Below are 17286 nucleotides of genomic sequence, written 5' to 3' on the forward strand. Positions count from 1 at the left end.
GGGCTACTAATCTTGCCTTATATCTAGTAACCTCATTTTTCTCATTTCGTTTTCTCACGAATACCCATTTGTACCCAACTGGTTTTACACCTTTTGGTATTTGGGTTATTTGACCGAATACTTCACGTTTTTCAAGTGATCTCAATTCTGCTTGAATTGCCTCTTTCCATTTTGGCCAATCTTTTCTACGGCGACATTCATCAACTGTATTTGGCTCTACATCATTTTCATCGTATGTCATTTCAACCGCTATCGAGTAAGCAAAAATTTCATTCAAGACAACATCTTTTCGATTCCATTGTCTCTTTGTAGAAACATAATTAATTGAAGTTTCATTGTTGTCTAGCTTTCATGTTCCTTTTCTTCTGGAACACGTTTCTCTTCATTTTTGTTTTCATCATGCTCTGTTGGGAGATTTATATTAATTTCGTTCGTTGTCTCCCCTTGCCTTTTCATTTTTCTCGGTTTTAAATCTTTAGAACCGGGTGGTCTGCCACGTTTTCGACGTGCTATTGACTCATTTTCAATTGCCTTATTGTCATTAGGAATTTCAATCCGTTCCGGAGCATTCGCAGCAGGTACATGTGACTTTGTCACTTTCTTAGAATCTGTGAATGCATCTGGCAATTGGTTTGCAATACTTTGCAGATGAACAATTTTCTTGACTTCTTGTTCACATGAATTTGTTCTCGGGTCCAGAAACGACATTTGCGATGCGTTCCATGTAATTTCCGATTTTATATTTTGTGGGTCCACTTTCTCTCCCCCTAAGGATGGGAATACCGACTCATTAAAATGACAGTCGGCAAATCGAGCCGTAAATAGATCACCAGTTGTTGGCTCTAAATATTTGATAATTGATGGAGATTCAAATCCAACATATATTCCCATCCTTCTTTGTGGACCCATTTTAGTACGTTGGGGGGAGCAATAGGTACATGTACAGCGCACCCAAAAATTCTCAAATGTGAGATATTCGGTTCTCGACCAGATACTAATTGTAATGGTGAGAATTTGTGATAGGCTGTCGGCCTTAATCTTATCAATGTTGCCGCATGTAATATAGCATGACCCCAAGTAGTAGATGGCAATTTTGACCTCATTATTAATGGTCTTGCAATTAATTGTAGTCTTTTGATTAATGATTCAGCAAGACCATTTTGTGTATGTACATGAGGTACAGGGTGCTCAACAATAATCCCAATAGACATGCAATAGTCATTAAATGTTTGGGATGTAAATTCCCCAGCATTGTCTAATCTTATTTTCTTTATTGTATGATCTGGGAATTGAGTTCTTAATCGAATTATTTGAGCCAAAAGTTTTGCAAATGCAACATTTCTGCTTGACAGAAGGCTCACATGTGACCATCGAGTAGAGGCATCAATTAATACCATGAAATAACGAAATGGTCCACATGCAGGATGAATAGGCCCACAAATATCTCCTTGAATTCTTTCTAAAAACATTGGAGATTCAGTGGCAATCTTATTTATAGATGGCTGATTATCAATTTGCCAAGTGAGCATGCAGAGCATGTTAATTCATTTGACCGAGGAATTTTGACATTCTTTATAGAGTGTCCATTTGAGTTTTCAATGATTCTATGCATCATTCCTGTGCCAGGATGGCCTAATCGGTCATGCCATAGAGTAAATGATTTTCTATTATCTAACTTCTGGTTAGATATCATATTAATTTCAATCGGACGTATATCTATGCGATATAGTCCCGAGGAAATTGCTGGCAATTTTTCATAGATGTATTTCTTGCCGTTTTTCTCTGCCGTTAGGCATATGAATTCCTCTTTGTTCACCGTCATTGTTTCCAAATGGTAACCATTCTGACGTACATCTTTGAAACTTATGAGGTTCCTTCGAGATTTACTCGAATATAATGCGTCATTAATTATCAATTTTGTCCCATTTGGAAATATAATGCAAGCTTTTCCAGAGCCTTCAATTAGCTTGGCTGTCCCAGAAATTGTACTAACATTTGCTTGGAATATTGTAAGTTTTGAAAAATACTCTTTATTTTTCAATATGGTGTGTGTTGTCCCACTGTCCAGGAGACATTGTTCTTTAGTTCCAACTTCTGATGAATTCATATCTTCATAAATAATAAATACGATGATTAGTATAAGAAAAATACGTATTTTTATTAATAATAAAGGAACAAATACATGAAAGTGGATATTGAAGCAGTTGAAATAAACTAAGCACATTAATCGATTGTGATCTAAACAAACTTATTTTCAACTTCAGCATCATCCATAAAAAAATCTGAAACATCAAGGCTGGGCATGGATGTAGTGGCTTCATTAACAAAGTTTGCTTCAGCATTTTTTCCTTTGTTTTTTATTGAAGCTTGATATAGATCTACCAAATGTTTGGCAGTACGACATGTGCGGCCCCAGTGCCCGTCATGCCACATCTATGGCAAGTATCATTTCCTTTATAGGACGTCTGCCTTGATTTCCAGATGATTGTCCCCAATTTTTATCAGAATGTTTAAAATTATTATTTCTTGGGGAAAATCGGCCTCTTCCACGTCCACGCCCTCGGCCACGGTAATTACCACGTCCTCTCCCACGACCGTTGTAATTACCGCGTCCACCACTATGTATAGCATTTGCTTCTGGTGGATTAGAGCTTTCTATTGCATTTATCTCATGAGTGGCTGAAGACCCCGTAGGTCTAAGATTATGATTTTTCAGCAAAAGATCATTATTTTGTTCAGCCACAAGTAGTACTGAGATTAGCTCAGAGTACTTTTTGAAAGCTCTGAACCTGTATTGTTCTGCCAATATGATATTAGAGGCGTGGAAAGTGGAGAGCGTTTTGTTTATCATTTGCTCTTCTGTGATGGGATGATCACAATATCTTAACAATGATACAATTCTAAACAATGTTGAATTGTAATCACTGACCGTTTTAAAATCCTGGAACCTCAGATTGGTCCAGTCATAATGTGCCTTTGGGAGAAGCACATTTTTGTGATGCCCATATCTTTCATTTAGGCTATCCCATAGTTCTTTTGGATCATCCACAAGTAGATATTCACTTTTTAAACTTTCATGTAAATGATGTCTTAGGAGGACTAAGGCTTTTGCCTTTTCTTGTACAGTCGCAATTTTAACTGATGCGGCTGTTGTAGTTGCATCCCCTTGTTGGGTTGTCACATCTTTAATTGTATGTTCCAGTCCTTGGGCCTTTAAATTCATTTGGGCGTCCACCGTCCATTCTAAAAACTTTTGCCCAGATAGATCTAGTATGTTAAATTGTCTTTTCACTAGATCTCCCATTCTTTTGACTACAAATAGGTAAATATTTGAAATTAGTAATGATGATAAATCACATATATATATTATCTCCCCCTGATTTATATCATTATTATTATAGATAAATAATAAAAAAAAAAAAATAAAAAACAAATAAAAGTACAAAAAAAATAACAAAGCTAAACTACAACAAAATGAAGCAAAAAACAAGAAAATACCAAAAATAGAACAAAATACAACAAGTAATAAACAAAAAAACTTCCTAAAATGCACTTAAAGACAAAAAAAATTGATATTCATGTGCATTTTTCGCCATTCTTCCGGGGGAAATTTTTTTTTTTGTCTCCTATTTATGTATTAGGAGATATATCATTAATGCCATGAGGAGGAAAAAGAAACCGGCTATAAGAAATAAGTAGAGTTTTATTTTCCTAAAATCCTCTTCAAAAGAGGAAGATGAGGGTGGAGGACGGTTGTCGTCGGTGTTAAACATGGTGGCCGGAAGGTTGAGGAAGAAAGAAAAAAATTTGTGGGTTTAGAGAAAAAAAATCGGAAGAAGATAAGGGATATGTGGTGAAAATGGGGATGGTAATCCGCTTTTATAGAGGGTTATCCCTAACTGTGCAGTTCATATACAGTTAAAAAATATACAACGCAATAAAATTCTAATATTGACAAATATATATTAGAGCATGCTAGTAAATTGGTAATATAATATATGTAACTATAAATGCAAAAAAAGTAGAAGATTAGAGACAATAATATATAATAATGTTCTGAATGCTTGTTCCCTGCATACATACGACATTATTGCACATATAAGACATAATAATGCTATCACTTCACTAGGCCGTCCATATAGGCGGAATAAAAAAATTAACCTGTCCATATAGGCGGTTTAAGAGCAGATAAAATAAAATAACGTAAATAAAATGTCCTTGCCCTCCATGAAGGTGGCGTTAAAATTATTTGTTTTCTGCGTTAGTAGTATGGTGACGTTTACTACTAGTTTCTTCCTGTTCATCTCTATCTCTTTTATTACTGGGTGGAGGTTGATTTTCAGCTGGTTGTATAGGAGGGTTATTATTGGTGTTGGGAACAGGGGTTTGTGGGTTTTCTCTGGTATGAGTATTTGTACCGTTGTTACGGTTACTGGGTCGGGGCTGTATTACAGTTCCCCTCGCTGGGTTGGTAGTGAATGGCACATTGTTTGCTCTATCCAAAAATAATACCCGAGACAGAGACATTGTGTAAAACAATGTTAATCCCGTTACTTTTTGTTGGTCCATGTTCGGGAGTGTAAAAGGGTTGGGCTTGGAAAAAAAATTTAAACTTAAAAACAAAATGGATGTAAAAATTTTAAAGATACCTTAAAAAATTTCCGGTAGAACACTCGTGCTGATAACGTGTTGTGAGAAATAGAGAGAGAAGTTATGCAAATATATCAGAGAGTATTGTATATTGCATTGATGTGAAGAACTGATTTCTTACATCGGTATTTATAGGCACAAAACTTACTGTGTATTTGCATAAATCAACAAATACGGCGAGAAAAACCTACCATGCATTGAATGCATGGCAGTGGAATTCATTGTGCTCAACAGTGGAATTGGTCATTCCACTGTTTTCACAACAGAAACCATAAACCATAGAAGTTTACTTGTGCTACAGTCTACAGAGGTACTACAAAATAGGAGTCTAGAGAAGATTTATTCTGCAACAGAAAAAGAGAGGTATAGATCAAAATGGAAGAAGCAATGAAAGCAATAGCTAGTGTAAAGTTAGAAGATGTAGCTACTAACTTTCCCCCCTTTATGGTGATCTACAAAGATGGAACAATACAGAGGTTTCTTGGCACCCAAACTGTGGCCGCATCGACAGATGCGGCCACAGGGGTGGAGTCTGAGGACGTAGTGATATCCCCAAAAGACGAAGGCGGAGTATGGGTGCGCCTATACAAGCCTAAAGATACCCTGCAGGGATCAAAGAGGCTTCCTGTAGTGATTTACTTTCACGGAGGAGCCTTCTGTGTGGAAACAGCAGCATCACCTACATACCACAACTACCTCAACACATTAGCCTGTAAGGCCAATGTGATAGTGGTGTCTGTGGACTATAGATTAGCCCCAGAACACCCTCTACCAGCTGCGTACGAGGATTCGTGGGCGGGTGTTAAGTGGGTTGATGATGGGCAGGGACATCAGTGGATCAGAGACTATGCTGATCTGTCTAGAGTATTCTTTGCAGGAGACAGTGCAGGTGCTAACATATCCCATCACATGGCGAAACGAGTAGGAAAAGGAAAAGAAATGATGAATCTGAAATTGAGAGGCATTCTTCTGGTGCACCCATATTTCTGGGGTATAGAAAGGATTGGATCTGAGGCTAACAAGATTGCCAATCTTCCAGGAGGAGGAATGGCAGAGAGACTGTGGGAATTTGTCTGTCCTGGGACAAGTGGCGCGGATGATCCCCTGATAAACCCGGCTATGGACACTGAGTTGGGGGATTTGGCTGGGGAGAAGGTGATGATTTGTGTGGCAGAGCAGGATATGCTCAGGGACAGGGGTTTACACTACAAGGAGGCATTGGTTAAGGGCAACTGTAAGGCAAGTGTTGAAGTTGTTGAGACCCTAGAGGAGAATCATGTCTTCCACTTGCTCAATCCGGCCTCAGCCAACGTAGTCCCTTTCATGAACCAGGTTGTTGCTTTCCTCAACTCAGCTTAGTTGATGGAATAGTGAGTACTTAGTAGTAGTAATTGAGTAATGATTTCTAATTTATTGTGCTTATGTTGTCTAAAGTTAGCTCAAGTTTTTCCAAATGTATTACCTCTACTTTCATCTTCATAATTAAGGTACTTCTTCTATGATGGTTGACTTATTATATTTGCTTATGATGTTTCACTCATATTCTCTTCTGATCAATGTTGGCTTGTGTTGCTTTCGTCAATGGCAGTACAAAGTACAAAGGGGAGATTCGAACATGTAACCTATCGTTCACATTACCTCAACCTTAACCATTTGGTATCTGATAGGCGATAGTACTAAAACTGCAATAGGGCAGGAGTCAAGTATGCAAAAATGGGGTGGTACTAATATTACTTCTATAATTTACAATAACTTCCATCTGATATGGTAGTACTACAAAAAGAGACCTAATTAAACAAAAGATTACAAGGCAAGATCATCACCTAAAACAATAAAGAGTGGTGCTATAATTTAGCATCATGTCATGGTATAAAAAATAATGTGCACCACGCGGACAAGCCCCCTATTTATGACTGAACATAAGTCTGTACTCGAGCTGCTATACACTTCAACTGCATAATTTAGAGAACACACATCATTAATCTGGGTAGTAGTCTTGCATTCAAGTAGTATTCAATTGTGTTCACTGTTGGTAGATGCAAGTGACAAAAAACAACCAGAATTAGAGTAATCTGAGCATGTGCTAGCATGGGCCATGCCCCTATGGCCCATCGTTGCGGCCCATATATGTTAGAATTACCCCCAATAGGCTTTTAAGTTATACTACTATCTGTTAGAGTACGGTTGTAACATAAAAATGCTCTTATTTTGGTGGTAAAGTGGGATAGTCGGATAGATAAAAGATAATGTATGTTTTCTCCCTATTGTTTAAAATTCAATTCCCTAATATCAATAATGAAGTCACTTTATATTTTAATTTTTTTTGTCAAATATATTAGCATTGTAATGTAATTTGATTTTTTCTTTTGAAAACTGTTTGCTAAATGTTGATAGTTTAATTGGTTAATTGTTAACACTATGTTTGGAATAGCAATGGTGGAGAGAAAAGAAGGACAAGGAAGGAGAGAAAAGGAAGAGTGAGCTTGCTTTTTCCTTCCAAATCTTTCAAGAATTGGAAAGATTTGTTTTATTAAGAGAAAAGGGAAAACGGATCCTTCCAATTCCCTTCCTTTTCCCCACGTTATCCAAACAAAAGAAATCGTTTCTCACCCGTTCCCTTCTCTTCCTTTCCCTCGAAATTCCCGTCCAAAAATATTTTGATAATTCATAATTTTGGCCTAAATATTATTGGCCCAGTTAACTTTTGATTCCTAGCTTCGCCTTTGGTGACATATTTAACTATTTTAAACTTCCATGCATAAATGGCTACTCCATAATCTCCCTACAATCTCTAATAAAGTCCAATTAAAATTAGTAACTCCATACCTGTATAATTAGAAAATTGGCATAAAGACCTATCCATCTGAATGCAGCCTCAGATGTTGGCCATTGAAAGACTAGAAGTCAACTTCAAAGTAATGTCCCCATATGGTTCAGCCTGTTGAATGTCAATCAATCCACGATCTTTCAAAACCTGTAGTTGGCAGAAATCATCAAATGAAGAATGGATCATAATTAGAATAAGTCTTAAGTTGATTTCCTAAATGTTCACAAAAACGAATTGTGTGGTTTGATACAGTGTTAGTAACACCTTCATCTACCTCAAAAACGGAGTGTCGTGTCGTGTCCAACACGACATTTTACTTGGATACTTCATTTTTAAACTAAAAACTTGACTTTTTCTACAAAATAGCCAAGTCGGTATACACCCATACCCGAGTAGACACTCAATCCGTGTCTGAATAATATAGGTTTGATAACAGAAACATGCTATTCCTTGTCATTGTTATTAAACCAAACTTTTCCACCCTTCACAGTCCATCTCAAGGGTTTAGACAACTGATACAACTAGGGGAAGGAAAAACTATAGGTAGCTTAAAAAGTTGAAAGGTTAATAAAACAGTTTCTGAGATTACATGAAGCTTATAATTAATCTTCCCCCCATTACCACACAGACCTCAAAAGAAAAACATTGTAAAGACTTACCAAAGTTTCATAAAACATCCGTGCACATAACTTCCTTCGCCTTCCTTCCAAGATGGCACTCAAATTGATTTCTTCAGAAGGACCATCTGGAAACTTGGATAGAGGAGAATGATCTTTCAGATACTGAGCCACTGCCCTGCAACCCGAAATCACAGATTAAATCTCCCATTGTTGATCCTAAAATGTGGATGAACACAAAAATGTTTAAGAAAGGGCTAACCTTGTCCTTGTAGACATGGTATCTCCTGTACGAGTCCCTTGAGAATCTGGTACAGCAAACTGATGTTATTATTATCATTTATCAACGAATCTATATCGTGTACTAAATGCCTATAACTAGCTAAACATGAGCAATCACTGATATAGTGGTACATGCAGCTTACCAGAGGGGCTGTTGTTATCTTGTTCCAAAAAAGAGAGCTCCTACAAACAAAAAATGGTAGGCATCTCAGCATAATAGGCAACAAACTCGATAGTATAGAGCAAAATGCAGCTCAGTAGCTTCCTAAGTGAATCAACCAACAATGAGACACTTCATTTACATGTGTTTTGGTAAAAATCTTTTGAAAATTAATAAGGTTCATGGACAAGTATAGAAGTAAAGATCATTTGAAAATGTGAGCACTCATATCCATCTTCGATAACCATAGATATAATTCCAACGCTGCCTTGCAGATATAGAAATGGAATATGGAAGTTGAATCTAAGAGAACACTACAAGTATAGCATTGACAATCTTACTAGAATTTGGCAGTCTTGTGTCAGTGGGACTAGTGTATGAAGTCAGTGTTACAACTTATGAGACCACAATAAGGCTAGTAAGCACTGAGGTATCATGGGACAGTGGCTCCCATCTGAAAAAAATATTGTACTTATAGAGCATTTTTTGAGAGGAGAACTATTTTGCATAGATAAAGAATTGATGGAGCATCCTAAAGCACTACGAAAAGAAACATCTCTCTTTCAGGTGTGCCATGAAAGTTCATTAATGTAACGTGATTACATCAAAATGGGGATATGCCAAGGATTTTGAATTGCATACAGTATCCCTCCCATATTCATGGGATGCATGATGCAGCATATCTGCACTTTCTTATTTCTTGATGGTTATCAATAATATGGTGAGCAACTTCAATGAGAAGAAAGGGTTCAAAAAAGGAGCCCCTCTTTCCCATTGTCATTCATCTTCTACACAGAGTGCCTTTCAAACTGTGACAGGGTGATGGATGGATACTCTTCTCACCGTAACTATGTTGCCTTAAAAATTTATCTCTTGAATTTATCTCGAGATGTTTTTCAGACACGAGATGCTCTCATTAAGGATATGGAAGAGCAGGTCTTAGAACAGGTGTAGGAGTATCAGAGATTACACTAAGGATCTGTGTCAATTCCTTTTGTCGGTGATTATGGATGAGTTGACAATGTCCATACAACATGAAGTGTTGTGGTGTAGCTTGTTTGCTGATGAAATTGTTTATGAACAAGTGGTGAGAAAATATTGACCGTGAGTTAGAAGAGATGATAAGGAGTTTGGCTATCTTTTTTGCTAGGCCTATAAGTTTGATAGAAAATCAGGAAGAAAAGGCTGTATTTTCTGGTATCACGGATGGAGAAGTCAAAATACAGATGACAGATGAATCTCATAAGAGGTTAGTAGTGGCTACTTGTAATAGGGGACTAGGCACTTGTCCCATGCCCAGAGAGTGCAATATACCATTTGGTTAAGCATGTGATGGAGGTATGAAAGCATGTGTACCTAGCTACTAATCCCTGTTTCAGGTGTTTGTTTTTGTCAAGTAGTTATGTGATGCTTGACGGTGTTCTATACTGGTGCGCTAGTAGCTCTTCCTGGAAGGCACAAATGGCCCAGTTCATTATGGGTAATAGTATGCCCTCATATTCCCTTATGCTCTAACTTTATACCCCTCAAACCCCCCCCCCCACAAGAAAACAGTACAACTCTTTCTGCTTCCATGTACAACTGTGGCTCTTTTCATTTCCTTTTTCCTCATTCTAGAACCTTCATCGATGCAGAAGTAAATAGTTCAGAAAACTTACATCTTCCATAGTATTTCTCCATTCCGGGATGTCTGATAGAGCAGTACTTAACTCCTCAGTCCTCTCCCCAAAATCCATAATTGGTGTTTCCATCTCAAACCCTGTGGAGCGGGTAAACATACCCATATCTGATTGGGTATCAGTAGTTCCAAACCTAGGCTCTGAAACTGAACTTGGAATTCTAGGGGATGTGGAAGTCTCTGCATTTCCAAGGGACTTTGGAGACGATATTGGTGTGGAAGCAGGAAACATTTGCTCAAAGTTGTGTCCAATGTCATGATCTGCTGATCGGAGACGCTCAGTTTCCTCACCAGCATTAGGAGCAGGTGCACTAGATTCTGCACCCCTAGACTCCAATTGAGCTGCTTCTGTCACAAGCAATTTTGGGTTTGAAGAAATAAAGTCCTCTCTTGAAAGATTTTGGAGATTGGCACACATCCCTACAGCATAACAATTAGTCTTATTATCACATATTCTTAAGCCAGAGGAAAATAAGCATATTATATTAACGCTATTTAAGGGCCTTCTAACCAGATATCAGGGGCTCTGAGAAAACCTCTTCATTCTTCTTAATCTTCTCCTTAAACCTCCATAATTCTAAGGCAGAACAAGGCAACTTCTTTTTTTTCTTCACTAAATCAGAACAATTGTCGAGCATATTTTTCAAAACCCTGCAATACAAACAAACTCATAAGAATCATACGAATCCAACTCCAAGTCAATGGGGCGAGAAAAGGTAGCTTAATGGAAGTATGGAACAGGTAAAATCTCATACGCATTGGTCAAAACCAGAGACTCATCAAAGTTCTGCGTTCTCTTTCTTTTTCTCTGTTGAGGCTGAGGCTGAGGCTGAGGCTTCTCAGCAGAAGGAGTTGGACGGAGTAACAGCTCTGTCGGTGATACATTAACTGTAAAATGAAAAGAGAATTTTCAGTCTTGTGTGATCATGCATCTCTCCGCAAAATCTTTTTTAAAGATGAATGTGCTCACCAAAAGAACCAGAAACCCCATAAGCTTCAGTAGTAGGAGATGAAGGCCCTTCATGCTGCAAGGATTGATGCGAAATCTCTTGCGTAGATGTATCTAATAACAGCAGCGTATCAATTCCCTTCTCAGTCGTGTCTTTTGGAGGAGATATGTTTGGTTTAGGATCAACATTTCCATCAGGTGGCCGTAGGATTGGGCTGTGCAACTGGACATCATTGTCATCATTATCACGCATGACCTCATATGGCGGAAGGTCTTCACCTTCAGACCTCCCATTCCCATCATTTTGGTTGCGATCATCAATTTGCATAGGAGGACTAAGAGGAACAGATATTTCAGGAGGATCACTGCAATCATGAGGGGATAACAAGTGTTGGAACTAGTTGCACAATAAGCAAAATATAGACTCCTATGTACCATAACCAAGTTTTGACATCAGAAAGAAGCATACTCTATCTGCATCGGATCACCCTGCACTTGCTCAGATTGCGTTGAGTCTGGAATGATATCCTGCAAAGATTATAATAAAACCAAGTTAATAACCACAAACAAGCAGCAGCAATAACCAGGTCTATGACCATGATATTAGATATGCATATCACAAGAGTGTTTTGACGATTTCAGGAGATAACATATGGCCATCTCTGAGTTTATTGAGGCTATGAGATGCAAAAATAACACATCATTGTTATAGACTTGGAATTTCATGTACAAGAAGAGAAAAGTAACACATTACATCATCGAATGTAATCCTGACATAAAGCTCGCTCTCAGCAGGATGATATTGATCTGTAAAACATTCAGAAAACATCAGCACATTGAACAATCATAATGAATATGACAAACCACTACAACACAACAAGCAACCTTTGAGTGTTATTTCCTCTAGACTCCTAAGGTGGTCATCTTGGGACCTGTGAATGAAAAATCATAAACCAATTTTCATTTAGAAATGATACATTGAAAATCAAATGCACAAACAAATGAACCAGAAAACAAGATACTAGCAAACTCACTCATTGATAACGGACAAGTCGTCATCAATGTCTAAAGCATCAAGTGCATAAGTCTCTGGCAAGGTGATCGCATTGAATTGAGCCTGAGTAGCATTTTCAGGCAAATTGACATTAACATGACGGAAGGCATTCCTCAAACTCACGAAAAGAACATTGCAGTCATGGTGAAGGTAATCAACTTGTTTCGAATATATCCGAACAACACCCAACAATAGATGTCCAGACATTCTCAAAGCAATTGGTACTTCTGGAAAGATAATTCGCTCTGCACAGCAATTGAGAGCAATTAACATTGTTACTACAAAAAAAAAAAAAAATTGAATGTGGGGCCTATATTACTCGAACTCTTCATTTTACCACAATTATCTCATAACTTCAGTTTCATTTCAGGCCGAAACATTGAATATTTACATAAAATAGCCGAATCAAACACTTGAACCTTACTCACTCCAGACAATCAACAACATGACACAAAAAACCAAAACAAACCATAGAATACTATAATTTCGCCAGCCCTTTTAAAATTGACTATTGAATAACTGTCTAAATGTTCAAGAATTAAACAAAGAGCAACTAACATTGTTAATACTAATAAAATTTGGATATGGGGCATATGTTACTCGAACTCTTCATTTTACCACAAGTATCTCGAAATTTCGACTTTTCATTTCAGGCAAAATTCATCGAAATTTTTCACAAAATAGCCGAATCAAACACTTGAATCCTACTCACACCACACAATCAAGAACATGATACCCAAAAATATCAAATAAACCATCAAATCCTATAAATTTCGCCAGCCCTTTAAAAATTAACTATATAATAACTGTCTAAATGTTCAAGAATTAGACAAAGATCATATCTTGGACTAAAAAATAACTCTACAAAAAAAAAAAAAAACTTCCCCACAATTTAAAGAACAACAATTCAAATCAATTACAACTTTTTTTTGAAGATTCTACAATTTCCCAAATCGAAACGCTGCCTTATATCAGCAATTTAATTCAACATTGCACAATAAAAATGAAGCAAATTTCATTAAAAAGATTAGTTTATTAAAGATTATATTTTTCTTTTTAACAAAATATCGAAAAGTGAGTTAATAACGTTTAAAGTTAAAATAAATAAAAAAGTTAAAAAAAGAAAAACTAACCAACAGTGGAGGGGATATTAGTGGAAGCATAATGAGATTTCTTGAGTTTGTGTTGAAGATGAGCAGCACACCAAACAGTACCCAACGGGCCTTTTCGGGCCAGAAAAGTATGGGAATAAAACATTTTAGTGTTATTGTTTTTGTTTGTTCGACTGAAAACCGGGCTTTTTGTCGGGCTCAGAAGGTGATGTAGGGTTTTTACAGAGGGAAGTTGAAGAGAGAGAGAGAGTGTGTCTGTGTGAGTGTGGGAATGGAGGAAGAGAGTGTTGTTCTATAATCTTTGGTTAGTTTTTGTTTTGTTATTTGTTTCTTTATTTAGTTGTAGGAGGAGGGAAAGAGTGCTTGAGAATTTTCATTTCCCGCGCGTTTTTCTTTGTTTATTACGAAGTGGAACTTTTCTCATTCCAACACATGAGCACCAAATAGGGTTGTTTGTTCCCTCACTAAAATAGTTAAATTGAAAAGAACTTTTTTCGTTTTGTTTTAAATGAAACTAATATTTAGGTCCGGGCGATGCCCCGAATTTTCTCTTTGCTACAATTTATTAGTAGTTAAATAAGTATTCTCATACTCATTTTAAAAAGTCATCTTATTCATTATATGTATTTCAAATGTTTTCCATTCATATGTCATCATTAATTTTTGATTACAAAATCAATAATGGTATGGTGCAGTAATGGTTGGATTTCTTACTTTCATACTTGAGGTTATGGGTTCAAATCTTTACGTAAACAATTCTTTTTTTTTTTACTATATGAGAAAGACGTGGATATAATGTTATTGGATGAGGGAGGGTGACACGTGGCACATATACGTTCTTAGGAACGCCTTTTAATATATTAGTATAGATATTAGGTTTTGCTTTGAGGATTTAGGAGAATACAGATATAGAGATAAGTAAGTATCGAATATAGTAATGTTTTATTTATTTCGAAACGACTTAAAATGATAAGTGTTTTATTTATTTTATAACGGAGTTGTAATATCAAAGAAGAATTAGGGTCTGTTCTCCCCAACTTATTCTCAGTTCATTTCAGCTCTAAACAATACTTTTACTCTTACATGTCACTATACAGTTCAGTTCAATTCAGTTCAGCTGTTTTATGCCGAATAGAACAAGCACTTAGAGTTGTCAAAAGAAAATAAAAGGTTTGCCTTGATTTTAATAACATTGATATGTGGATAACAATGTGTTATAAGTGATTGTGTGTAATTTCTTAAGAAACTACTATATTGTAACACTTATTTTGAGGGTTTTATCTGTAAAATTTTTGAAAAATAACAAAAGTGTCACTGTGATATGCGTTATTCATATATCACAATTTTTTTTTTATATTACGAGAATTGTAGAAGGTCAAACACATGTTATTTGCAAGCGGAACATGAAAATATTGTTATTTTGTCCAACACGTGGGAAATGTTGAACTTTACAATCTATCTTTCATATACTAACAACCATTTTTTCATTTAATTGGCTGTTGAAGCTTGTTATGTAAGATGGACATTGGTTGATATGCATCAACTATTTTACCCACTTTCTTAGAGTCATTGTATGATTTCACTTTACTCTTAAAGTGAAGGTTTCGAATATAACCATAAATATATCTTTTAATTTTTAGTGCTAGTTAAGTTAATTAATTAAATTGAAGTAACATGGTTAATTTGGGAAAGAGTTGATAATATTCTCTATGAATTCAGTTTCCTTTGAGTCCGAGTCATTTACTAGTTGTTATTGAGTTGTTTACAATTTAGGAAATAATATCATATATATATTATTTGGATTTTAGCTTACTTTCATGGCAATGTGGTGAGATTTCCTCATTTTTCTTTGTTGGTCGTGTGATATATGATACGTTTAGAAAAGATTGCAGATTTTCCTAAATCTAATTTTAGGGGTGTGCTCTTAAGTTTTAGGAAAGTTTTCCTAATTTCTTTTGATAATGCCTATGTAAAGGCCCATCTTTCTTCATAAATAAATTATGATGGCTTTTTTAGTAAATTTTTAGACATATTGTCTTTGTAAGAAGTGGACTGTCTTATCCAAGACCTCATATAAAATAAAAAATCTATATACAATACCTTATTATTAGGTGATTGAGACCTAAAATTAATTAAGTAAAATTATTACTCCGTAAGAGTTAGTGAGTGAAAGTTGTGAAACTAATAAATTTAATCTCAAAATCCTTATTAATTTAAGTTTCATGTGAAAAAAGCCCTAAAAGTGAGTCAAAAGTTAAAAACTCTCAATGGACTTTTAACTAAGTAAATGCTATCCAAAACTAAGTTAGTTTATGACCCAAAATCATATCATTGGTTGAAGGATTAATGACTAGTGCGTCCATCATTTACACTTCAATGAATAATGTGTAGTAAGTATGAAATCATTACTAATTCGTGCAAGTACGTGTTACATGCACTATGGCTTCACACGGTTACCCGAAATAATATGACTTATAGCGTTGATAAAGCAACTGATAATAGGGTATTATAATTATTGTTTGAAGTTGTAGTAAAATGAGATTCATAACTATGTATTTGCTTTATTTCATACGATGAGAGATGAAATATAGTGAAAGAAATCTCATTAGTTATTATTATCGCATGGTTATGTATGTGTGGTAAAGGGAGAAATAAGATTAATTTATTATGTGGTTAATTGAACCATGATGGCATGACTCTGACTTTATTAACAAAATCAAACTATAAGCTTTACACGAGGCAATATCTTTTTCAACTCTCCCAAACCCATTAACTTTGATTTTCACTCTTTCTATATATAGCTAGATTTTACAAAATCCTGGAGAGGCTATTATCCTTTACATCGATAAACTTGAACACCACCACGAACAATATATAGGTTGACACAAAACCAATCCGACCGACCCCAACATACAGCCATCATCAATCCTCAACAAGTATCAATTTAACCTTTTTCCATTTAAACGGCGCAAACACCACCTTAAGAACCACCAAGAATGTCTCATCAACCACAAATATCCCCACAATCACCTAAACCAAAACTCTCAAAATCGAGACCCTTACACCACCTATTAAATTTGATTCATTCAAAACTAACACCATACACCACCACCGGACCATCGCATGACAAATTAAACCCAAAAAGGATAAACTTGTATTACCGTAAAGACCAAACATTATAGCATATTGAAGATCAAGAGGATTAGACTATTATAGAGAGGTGCAAATGACATGAGACAACAACGAAGGAATACCCTTAGCAAAATATCGGCCAAAACCAACGCAATCAACGTTCGAATACTGTTTTCATGACAAGGCACATGAACCCCACCAACCCTCAACATGCATCGTTTGACCTTTCTAACGCACCACTCTACTAGCCACCAATATTACAAGCCCAACCGCCAACAACCCAACAATTACCTAAATGTTCAAACAAGACTTTGAAAACTCAGACCACCTATTACACTTGGACTAAAAGTTATGATCACTCACAACAAGTACCAAAAACCACCAACATCACATGATAGACAGGGGTAAAAGTAATGCTCACCCTATAATACATCAAAGACCAATAAATATAGCATATTAGAGCAAAAGAGAATTTGACTATTACAAAGAGACAGATAATTTGAGATCATAAGTCCATAACTAAGGAGTACCCTAAGTAAAAGAAAATAGCCAAAATGAATGCAATCAATGATCAAATTTCATGTTCATGTCTCATTTCAGCCATCAACACGACACCAAAGATTTTAACTTCAAATCAATCTAAATGAAAGTTTATACGTAGTAAACAACAATTCAGATAATTGGCAAAAAAAAAAAAAAAACAACAATTCAGATAACCCTAATGGGAATATAATAATAAAATTTTCAAATTAGGACAAGAATTGGAAATTATCCATTGCTATCACAATTTTGGAAGGCAGTAAAACGTGGTGACCTATAGAGCCA

At 36.0% G+C, this 17286-nt stretch overlaps 2 protein-coding genes across 2 annotated transcripts; one reads left to right on the plus strand and one right to left on the minus strand.

The window, feature by feature from the left end:
* Positions 1–4912: 4912 nt before the first annotated feature.
* Positions 4913–6149, plus strand: LOC104904474 (probable carboxylesterase 2). The gene has a single exon (XM_010692728.4). It carries the CDS (start codon positions 5026–5028, stop codon positions 6007–6009), a length of 984 nt encoding a protein of 327 aa, XP_010691030.1. The 5' UTR covers positions 4913–5025; the 3' UTR covers positions 6010–6149.
* A 205-nt stretch (positions 6150–6354) lies between these two features.
* On the minus strand, positions 6355–13710 carry LOC104904475 (sister chromatid cohesion 1 protein 3). Its single transcript, XM_010692729.4, has 14 exons — positions 13351–13710; positions 12198–12462; positions 12049–12095; positions 11918–11970; positions 11633–11691; positions 11185–11528; positions 10970–11102; positions 10726–10865; positions 10195–10634; positions 8520–8559; positions 8357–8402; positions 8137–8272; positions 7477–7624; positions 6355–6602 (listed from the first exon to the last, which is right to left on the minus strand). Exons 1-13 carry the CDS (start codon positions 13472–13474, stop codon positions 7526–7528), a joined length of 1926 nt encoding a protein of 641 aa, XP_010691031.1. The 5' UTR covers positions 13475–13710; the 3' UTR covers positions 6355–6602; positions 7477–7525.
* Between the last annotated feature and the right edge of the window lie 3576 nt (positions 13711–17286).

Source organism: Beta vulgaris, chromosome 9 (genome assembly GCF_026745355.1).
Source record: "Beta vulgaris subsp. vulgaris cultivar EL10 chromosome 9, EL10.2, whole genome shotgun sequence".
In the NCBI taxonomy this organism is placed as follows: domain Eukaryota; kingdom Viridiplantae; phylum Streptophyta; class Magnoliopsida; order Caryophyllales; family Amaranthaceae; genus Beta; species Beta vulgaris.

Excerpts from the sequence above, each read along its gene's own strand:
- LOC104904475 (XM_010692729.4), bottom strand. The coding sequence starts at position 13,474 with ATGTTTTATTCCCATACTTTTCTGGCCCGAAAAGGCCCGTTGGGTACT. Across the intron at positions 11,692-11,917 it reads TCAGGATTACATTCGATGAT|GATATCATTCCAGACTCAAC; the intron begins GTAATGTGTTAC and ends TAATCTTTGCAG. Across the intron at positions 8,560-10,194 it reads GGAGAAATACTATGGAAGAT|GAGCTCTCTTTTTTGGAACA; the intron begins GTAAGTTTTCTG and ends TTTTGTTTGTAG.
- LOC104904474 (XM_010692728.4), top strand. The coding sequence starts at position 5,026 with ATGGAAGAAGCAATGAAAGCAATAGCTAGTGTAAAGTTAGAAGATGTA.